Here is a 10,269-nt window from a genome sequence, read left to right as displayed (position 1 = left end):
CGCCACTCCCGTGTGTGCAAAAAAAATACTTGCGAGCGGTGACAACAACCGAAAATGTTGCCTTCCGCTTGCCATCTAATATTTAATCGTGGGCGCACGGATTGGGGCTTGCTTATCAGCGCACTGTCCTGCGCCACGGAGAGGAGATCGCACAGGCTTGCACGGTGGTACATCTGCTCGCCCTGCGCTGGCTGCCGCCCGAGCGACTTTAGATCTACGAGTTGCCGGGCTGACTGCGGAGCGCTGCTCGACCACGATCAGTCGCTCTGCAGCACTGTTGCAAAGTGGGCTGCGAGTGTAGTACACCTGCGTACAATCTCACCAAGTCCAGGAGCGCAGCCATGGAGCGGTGGAAAGGCAGAGTGGCTCTGGTGACGGGCGCTTCGGTGGGAATCGGGGCGGCTGTCGCTCGGGCTCTGGTCCAACAAGGCATGAAGGTAGTCGGATGCGCCAGGAACGTGGACAAAATAGAGGTAAGACGCGACTCCCGTTAGCGTTTAGTCCCGCGGCATTTGCCCGGGCCTAAGCAGTGCGATAGATGCGCTGGCGGTGTCGCCGCTTCGCTAGCTGGCCGGACCAGCTATCGCGCCTGGCGAGCGGGTTTTAACTGGTGGTAAGACTGGTGATCGCAGAGGCGCACGGTGGCGGCTCAGCCACGAACGAAGTGCCTCCGTAGGACCGGGACTGAGCACGCGGAGCCCGGGCTCGTTAATGACCGTTTATTTTACGTTTCTGACATCCGGTTAGGTCGCCAAGAAACGCTGTCATGACGCGACTCGGATTTCTGAAGTTTATTGATCAGCGAATAAGCTCGTATCGTGTTACTTATCGTACTAGTCGTACTATTGAAATCTCGTTACTCGTATAGGAAAGCTGTCTCTCTCTGGGAGTGTGATCTCGAGCGTTAAAGCAGCACGACAGACCCTAATGACTGAACTCTTCTCGTGTCATTGCTCTTCTGCGTTGTCTTTCATATCCGCTTTCTTGTGGTTACGCAACTGTTTTCCCGCTTATTCTGACTTAATAATAGACTTTTAAATGCTAACACAAAGACTGCGCCCGTTTTCACTCCTTTTTCTCCCCCTCCTTCTTCTCATCTGAGCTCTTCGGCAATCATTGACTGCACTCCCCTGAGTGCCGCGTCTGGGCCCCTGCTTTTCCCTTCGCTCAAACCTCCACGGACCCGTTGGAAGTCGTTGAGACGTCTCAGAAAATGATGGCATGCAGACACTGGAGAAACGGGCAGGGGGTCCTCCTCATGACGTAGCACCGGACAGCTCTGACCCTAACCTGCCTGTGTTTGACACTCCCTAGTAGTTTGATGTTAGGTTTGTGAGGTTGGCCCGCTTTCTTTGGGAGGAGCACCCAAACTGATCTGTAACGGGAGTCTGAAATGTCCCTGGGTGGCATGAGCAGACGGCCGTTCAGATCGCGCTGATGAATTGCTTCAGTGTATGGAAATAACGGCAGTGAAAGGATCTGACAACCCTGTAGATGTAATTGCCACCAAATTTCATATGCAAATATTTTTATTTCTGGGGGTCTGTCCTGTGATTATGTTTACTGTCTACATGACTACTTGTAATCACTCTCTCCGGATGTGCCTGAAACTTTAGATCAATAGAGACCAAAGTTTGCTTTTTTTTATAACCCTGTGTGATCACCTTGACTCAAGCACTAATGTGATTAGCTATCCTTTTTTTTTAAATAAGCATGTGTGCGTTTGTGTATGTGTCTGTGAGTGAATAATTAAGACCACAAGACTTTACAAGAGATTTAACAGCTCTAGCAGGTCCTTGCAGGTTGCTAACAGCTCTGACAGGTCCTTGCACTTTGCAATAGTGTAATTATTCACCTTTATAAGATCGGTTTGTTTGGTTGAGTTGGTCTCTAGTAGTGCATTATAAGACTGAAGTGACAGTAATAGTGTTGTAACTCACTTGGCTGTAACTGTGTCAAAAGCAATTGTGCAAGAGTGTGTGAGCATCGGTGTGCAGTGTACGGCATCGTGCGTGCAAGTGCGTGATGTATCGTCCTTTGAGCGTGTGGTTCCACCGCATCTCACCTGGGTTCGCACCCCAAGGACATAAATACAGTCCATGCGACAACCAGATGGAGTGTGTTTGCTGCACCCCAAGCTGGGACCAAGTGGGCCACGTGCGCCGAGTTTTGGTCCCCTCCCACGCAGTCTCGTGTGACCGGCGGACGGGAGCAGGGCGTAAAGTGTGAAACGAGAGCGTCGGAGCAAACGAGCAGTCGCCGTGGAAATGGAGAGGTGCAACAGCGCTGTTGTAGAATCCGTTGTCAGGTCAAATCACTGGTGCGTAACAGTGACACTTTCTGTTAATTGTGCTCCTGCACACGCTGATCTGGATTCAGGCCTCCTACGCCGCATCCTTCAGATGTTAATCCCAAAGCTAAGGTAGGACTGATTCCAGAACCAGCTCAGAAACAAGACACAGTTCAAGCTACAACAGATGGTGAGTGGTAGGCTCGGTGCCTTGAATGTCAGACACGGGTCTAATGGCACACAGAGCACAACTTTAACCTGTACACGTCATTTTTAGCTTTGCAGTAAAATATGAAAGTAGAGATAATGGTAGATATACTGTTAAAGATGTGGCCACAGTGAGGAAAAATGAATGATGGGGTAGACGCATTACATTTTCAGATGGCTTCAAATTATAATCGCTTGTTTTTTTTGTCCTTTAATTTATTGCTGAGCATCCACCATGAGAACGGGATGGTGGAGTGTTGGCGGAGTGTTCCTTGTTTGCAAATAACGGCAGCCCCAAGGTGGATCTCTGCAGCTGGAGTTTAGGGTGGAGACACCACCTGGGCCGGGGCTCTTCTTGAAGTGAATGACAGTGGGGGTCCTGACTGAAAGGACAGTGATGGGTGGAGTGGGTTCCACCACACCACACCTCGTTTTATCAGGGTTCCGTGTGTGTGTGTGTGTGTGTGTGTGTGTGTGTGTGTGTGTGTGTGTGTGTGTGTGTGTGTGTGTGTGTGTGTGTGTGTGTGTAAGTGTAAGAAAAGGCAGTGTAATATTTTCCATTCATCTCACTCTTCTTTGAGATCGGGAGGTCAGTGTGGTTCCATCCAAGCTCTACTCGAATACAGCACAGATTAATTGCCCAGTAGCTTCTACTTGTAAACACGTCCAATTTAGATCTCTGTTCCTAACTGGCCCAAAGTGCAAACTCTCCATGTAGCTGGACTTGCACAACAAACGGCCCTCGGCTGCAACTCCTTTAAGGTCTCATGCTGTGCAGTTTCCTTTGCAACCGAAGGTAACTGCACGAGGTTACGCGTGGGTCGTACCACACCTAAGATCTCCTGTTACCTGTTTACTATAAAGTGGAAACCTCCATTCAGCTGACGAGAGGCCGTAGCAGGGAGCGCGGGTTTGGGGCCGCTGCCAGGGCTGTGAGCAGACGCCCTCCCCTGCAAACACGAATTACAACAGCAGCTTCTCCACACGGAGTCCATCCCCGTAGAGTTAGCAGTCCGTCAGGGAAATTGTAAACTTGCCGACTACATGTCTCGAAGCGTAGTTGTATATAAGAATATAATGATCACTTACACCATGGATGTTGTGGTGTCTTGGCTCAGTTAGACGTATCACATGTCTTTCCCGATTCCCTTGGACATCCTCCGATTCTTACAGGTGTCTCATGGTGCTTCCTGACTCTGATCAACAGCAGGATCTGTACAAACGTCACGCTAAAGTGAGCAGAGTGATCGAATGCAATGTATGGATTTTTCTTTTCATGAATTGGCCCGATGGAAGCGTAAATCATTCGGAATCGTCTCCCTGTTCCGGGTGAGATAGTATAGAAGCCAAACTGTGGTGTAGCTTTAGGTTGTGTGCTCCAGATCGAAGCATCAGGTCTTTTTCTGCTGGGCTCGAAGCTTCAGCTGTGAAGTAAAACTGACCTCAGGTCAGGTACGACTGGGGGACATCAGCAGTAATCATGGCTGCAAAACGCAGCCCGTCCTCCAAACGGGGGGCTCGGAGTGGAGGGGCCAGCAGAGGCCTGGCGTACCATGTAACCCAGTACCCTGGAACACCTCTGAGCGGACATCGTTACACTGATCGACCCCGGGGACACGATGTGCACTTGGGCATGTGTTTTTTAGCTGGCTGTTGGAAACTCTGTCCTGCGGTGTGACGTGCCCATGCTCCAAGCCGCGGGAACGAACGCAGATGACGAGAGAGAGAGAGAGAGAGAGAGAGAGAGAGAGTGAGAGAGAGAGAGAGAGAAAGAGAGGGGGGACTTGGAGGGGAGTAAAGTGCAGATACTGGAACAGGCTGGAATGGGGAAAGAGAAAGAGAGATGGAGGTGTTTGTCATTTAATCTCTGAGCACTTGTCTTTCGAGCTCAAGTAATTCCTAGTAATAATGAGCATGGTGTGCAGTACAGTGTGTGTGTGTGTGTGTGTGTGTGTGTGTGTGTGTGTGTGTGTGTGTGTGTGTGTGTGTGTGTGTGTGTGTGTGTGTGTGAGAGAGAGAGTGTGTTTGGGCTCAGATCGTCTTTACATTCTGCATGCAGTCATTAAAAGAGAACCTCAAACCAGAAGTGACCTTGAAAACAGCACAGAGAGGTCCTTACTACTTTATATATGCCGTGTGTGTGTGTGTGTGTGTGTGTGTGTGTGTGTGTACTTGCCTGACAGGACAGAAAATGACACATAGGACCTTGGGGTAGCTTTTGAATGGGCTCCACACTACTGCTTGAGTTAAGCTGTAACTAAAAGCTCCCTCGTAAATATCGTCTCCTCACATTGCCATTTCTGGTTAAACAAGAAATCAAAGCTTCGTTCAACTCGATGTGGTGATGTCAGCTGAGACTTGGGAGCACCGGTTAACAGGAGCACCTCTGGCCATGTTGTGAACAAAACGCTCTGCATTACAGCGGAGTACTGACCACGTTCATGGAGAATGATGACAAGGTGACATTTGGATTTAGTCTGGTGTAAGAGCAGTAGTTTCGTCAATACACAGCAATGGTAGTGTGGTCAATATTAAGAGTGCTGTGGAACGGGAGGGCACCAGTTACATAACCAAGCATACCCACAAGATACCCATACTGAAGTTCGCAGGCTATATAAGGTAAAGGACACACACTTATAGAAGCACGCACACACACACACTGCCTTAAGTAACCTACTCAGCACAGTGCTCTGTTTACAGCCAGAAATTTCCCACCTTTTCCTTATAGACTGTAAAACCTGGATCACCTGCCAAGCGGGAATTCTTCACAATGTTCTGCTGCCTTTTCTTAGCCTTTTACGATGTCCGAACAGGACTTCTGTGTACTGGATAATGTGTCAGGCTTTTCTCTGAAGCGGGGAGCCGCTTGGCTGCTGGGACGTCTCAGGGCTCTTCAGAAGGTGAAATTCTTTGGAGTGTGAAGCCCTCTCTCCAATCTAAGAATACAAGTGTCAGTCATGGTTAAAGATGACAAAGATGTTCATTTGGATGTCATGGTTCGTTTACAACAAAAACAGAACGGGTTGAAAAATTGTGAACAATTAATTGAACCCCCCCCCCCATCTTTCATAACTCTGTACTGTTGTTTCTGCTTATTAGATAGGCCGTTGTTCCAACATTTGTTATTCTTCTACTTCTTATTTTAGTGTTGGTCTGTCTCGGTGCTTAGTAAATACCTTTTGATTTGGCGAGTGGTCTCACTGTCATATATATTTATCGACCCATCGTCATCTCTCCTCAGCTACCCTTCTAAACAGAGCTGGTGAACTTTTCTCGTAGGGAATTCCTTTTCGTTATGTCATCAGGAGAGACTCCAGGCTGCTCTTTACACGCTCGACCTGCTGCCAAGTATCATGGCACGGGCGAACGAAACTTAATCAGGTCTCCAACAGCGCCCCGATGCGTCCACGCACACGCGCGCCGTCGGCCCCCCGGGTTTAACGAATTCTGCCGTCGCCGTGGACAACTCGCCGCGTGCGTTTGAGCGCGTCGCCACGGAGTCTCCATGCGCTGCTGTCTTCTTTCATTTCCCCTCTTGTTCTCTCCCGGACTCGTTCGTTTTATTTCTCGAAGGCTAGGTGCTGGGCCAAGCGAAATCTCCAGTTTATTGCCACACAGGCTTTGAAGTGCATTGGAACAAACGGCAGACAAACGCACACTTTCACCCACCCACCGCTATTTGTTTGTATGCTTCAGTGACCGCGTCAGAAGTCGCTTAACAACGCCTGCCGTTTCAGAGCAGTTCTGGATCAGGAACTGACACGGTGCTCTTTTGGTGCTGGCCGGCTACCGATCAGCCGTGTCCACATCTCCACGCGCAAGCGTCCTGCCTGCGGGAGGTGATGCCAACGTCGCTGAAACGGCTGACTCGCCACTGAGTTGAGTAAATGGGGCGCCAGAGAAGCCTGACTCGGGGAAAACGCGCAAAGTGTTCTTGGATTTGTCTACAAGGCCCTGAGTATGCCTGTCAGGATACACGCTGTGCTGCTGGCCCCTCGCACCTATTCGGTCCATTTTGGCCTCGGCAAACAAAGAAGCCCTTTCTCAGCAGACCAGTATTTATAGCCAGCCGTGAAAGCCGGCGGATCCGCGTGACCCCGAGCGTTTCAGCTGACATGGAAGAGGTAAAAGTAGCTACAGGTGACATACTGTAGTTGCTGAGGGTCAAACGTGACCCACTCTATCTCTTTCTCAAACACGCACACACGTTTACCTCAACATTATGCTTCTGTCAGCGTATCTGGATATGGGTGACAAGATCTGGGTTCTTACTCATGTAATGGAAAGCATGGGATCTGATTAGGATCATTGCCAGGTCAAGATAAGTGGCTTATGAAAGCAAAAGAACAGGGGAGAGTATGGAGAGGTGTTTTATTTATCGTTATATTGGTCAGGTGGCGTACATGCCTCTAGATTTTGGTAGTTGTAATCAGTGGCCACTCTAAAAAGTCTGCGTGTTTATATCCTGGCATGTTGGTGAAGGAACCTCCAGTCGTTTTGTTTTTATAACTGATTGATTGATTTATTTTCTTTGTTAAATCAGTATTGAAAAGACTATCTGTTTCAGTAGCAAAAACTTGACTTACGCTTTTGGTGACATTTCATATTGCAACATGGAGCGGTTAGGAGGCGGACGCGTAAGTTGAGAAGAGCGAATTTTATTATGGGCAAACCCAGAATCCCGATCGTTCCCACAGTCCAGGATCACAGAGCCAGTGCGGATGTGATCAAACGGAACGGAATTAAACACGATGGAAAAAGGAAAGCCGGCTATAACAAACACAAGCAACAATAAGGAACAAACAATGACCAGCAAAGGAAAGGGGGAACAAGATGGGGTTTAAATACGCGAACTAATCAGAATTTAACAAGACACAGGCGCTACAAAACGAACGAAAGACGGAAGCAAAACAAATGCGTGAGACAGGGTAACCATGACGATAAGGAGGTGCCAAACGTGACTCGCATTCGTTGCTTAACCTGAACCGGGCCCTTGGGGAAGTCTCCCTCAAGCTTCTCTTACTACTCTGCCAGTATTTTGGCTCTTTTACTTTTGACAGAACTGATGTAAGTCAGGTGCGTGAACCTTCTTTCTGTGGGATTCAGGTCAGTGCTCGAAGTGCAACAGTCCTCTTTTCCAGCAAAACCCGCAACAAGTCTAGATACAGGGTAGAAAAGTTGTACAAACCTTAAAAGTTACATGAACTTTAATGGGTGCGTTTCAATATAATGTTAATATCTCAAGCTTAATGTTATTAAATATGCTATAGTTTGTGCTAAAAAAAAAAAAGTAACTTGTCATATGTTGTTTTCACGGGCCTTATGTATATCAGTCATAATCAAAAGCATTTTGAAAATGCTCTAGTGATCCAACAAACACTTGTAGTAATAGGAAAAAAGGTGAATGCCTTTATTGATCATATTTTTTAATTGGCTGGGTATCGCGCTTCTTTCTCCATCCTCTTTCCGAGAGCCGTTTTCGTTCCCTGGCTCCTTCTTGAAGCGCCCCGTGTAGTTGTACTTTGCTCTGCGTTTTGTTGGCACTTTCTTTTTGTTTTGGTTTCTCGCAGACAATTTCGGGGACTTGCGCTCTCTTTGCCTGCTGACCTCAGCCTCTGGGTCCTTCTTAAAGCGGCCCAAGTAGTTGTACTTTGGCCTGCGTTTCTTCTTCTGCTTCTGCAGCCAGTCCACCTTTCTCCATCAAGGGCATGAGCGTCTGCCTGCCACAGCTAAGCTCCGTACACCCGACGTAAGCTTGGGCGCCGGTCACCGGAGGTACTTTGTACTTTTGCATGAATCTGAAGCCATCCTTCACCAAAGACTGGGAGCCAAAGAGGTGGACATCGTCATCTGCGCAAGTCTTCTTCGGTTGAAGTGGCCTACAGGTTGTTTGCCTCTTTCTATCAGGCTGAGGCTGACATGGAGGCATCTGGGAGGTACTGATGTGCTCTGGCCTCCACCATGCTGCTCTCTCCTGCCTAAAAGACAGGGGCACAGCACGACAGCTTTGGGATATGTTGAGCACTAAGGTGCTGTTCACTATTTAGTTTAGTTTTATTGCTATTTTTGCTGTCTGTGGTACCCTTTTCTTATCTATATTAGGAGCAAGAAGGTTTTCCTAGTTTTTGCACGCCCTGCTAACTGTGTGCCTGCCAGGCTCAACTGAGTTCAAAAAGGTTCAATTCAATGTGATGACATAGCCTTCAGAAAACCAGAAAGCCTCTGAGTCTTATTGCAGTGCATGATATGTTACATTACCGTTTTTCTGAATTTACATGCACATTGTTTTCTTACATATAGACTACTATAGGTCATCACAGCTTCACACGAAACAAGCAGTAAGGCTCGAAATCAGTTGAATGGCCGGAGAATTGCGTTCAAACTCTGAGAGCCTTTGCATATCAACATTACTGAGATGTGTGGCTTTTAGGAATATCTTATGATAAGTCCCCCAGCGAAAGATATAAACTGTTGACTTGTAGTAGCTGAATGGGACACGGGACACCAAGTTAAACTGAAGTGTTTGTTGTCGAGCTTTTATGGTGAACTGCAGGACATGAAACAGCATGAAGCACTCCATCATTCTTTAACTATCAAGCATGTTGACGTAATACCGCTGTGAATCTATAGGAACGGTGAGAATGGTTCAGACGCATTTTCACGTGTAGTGGATGGGGTTGGCAGGGGACATGTGGTGAGGGGGGATTTCCTTTGTCTGTTTACACTAAAAGTGGCAACCATACTGGCCAGTACATCTCTTGGACTGTTTATGCCGGGCTTGCCAGCTACTTCTAGGGCCCCAGGGAAGTCAGGATCGGCTCTGGCTTGTCACCTGAAATAACTTTTGAAAGACCACTTAAAAATACACTTGCTTGTTTGTTTTTGATTTTGTTTGTTTGTTTGTTTGTTTTTGAGTTAGCTGTTCTTTTAAGTTTTTTCCTTTTTTCCCCCCTTTTATCCTTAATGCAGTTTGCCTTTCTGCCTTGATTTGTATACAGTTGCATTTTTTACTATACTTTCAGTGGATTAATATATGTTTTAATTTGTCTCTCTGTTCATTTGTTCATTCTGTGTATTTAAAGTGCATTTGACATGTATTGCCTTGTGATAGCCTTACCCAGATATCTCCCGGTGAGAGATCTATTAAAGTACTAGTGCTGAATTATTGTGTGTGTGTGTGTGTGTGTGTGTGTGTGTACAGTTGTTGTGGCGGGATGGGGGTTAGGGGGTGTGTTCACCCTTATTTGTATAAAATGCCTGTTCTCCCATCCTAGCAAAGAAATAAAGGAGTGGTGTGTGGGGTAAAGAGAAAGTGAAAGAGATATCAGTGCTGACCTCCCCCCCCAGAGAGAGTGGTGAATTATGATGACTGGAATCCTGGGACACTACGGCAGGAGGTGAGTGCTTCAGGGCAGCTCCATTACCTCACGGGCACGGAGACGCACAAGCTCACAGGTTCATCGAGTTCACTCCAGACTCCCCTCACCGGCGGGCGAGGTGAGGTGAGGTGGGGGTAGGGAGACATCAATGAATCTCCCTTTCTGGAACAGGACCTAAAGCCATTATGCTCCTTCCTTAGTCATATAGCCATGCTGTTTTCTTTCAGCAGTCGGTGCCCAATTGTGTGAAGTGAGACTCAAAAGCGCATATAGACTTTAAAGAGCTAATGTGGTATAATCCGTAAGCAACCCCTCTTCGCCAGCCCTGATGGTTTAATCCGTCTGTGTTAAGCCAGGCTGGAAACCCACAGTGGGACTTTGCTGCCTTTTCCT

The 10,269-nt window shown here is 47.7% G+C and overlaps 1 protein-coding gene across 1 annotated transcript in view; it reads left to right on the top strand.

The window, feature by feature from the left end:
• The first annotated feature begins 134 nt into the window (after positions 1 to 134).
• The window catches only part of dhrs11a (dehydrogenase/reductase (SDR family) member 11a), a 23,816-nt gene continuing 13,681 nt past the window's right edge, over positions 135 to 10,269 (top strand). The window contains exon 1 of the mRNA XM_027010302.2: positions 135 to 473. Within this exon, the coding sequence (XP_026866103.2) occupies positions 342 to 473 (132 nt within the window). The 5' untranslated portion in view covers positions 135 to 341. The remainder of the gene's footprint in view (positions 474 to 10,269) is intronic.

This window comes from Electrophorus electricus, chromosome 6, assembly GCF_013358815.1.
Source record: "Electrophorus electricus isolate fEleEle1 chromosome 6, fEleEle1.pri, whole genome shotgun sequence".
Lineage (NCBI taxonomy): Eukaryota > Metazoa > Chordata > Actinopteri > Gymnotiformes > Gymnotidae > Electrophorus > Electrophorus electricus.
The sequence above is the reverse complement of the archived record's forward strand: the minus strand, read 5'-3'. Positions and strand labels throughout refer to the sequence as shown.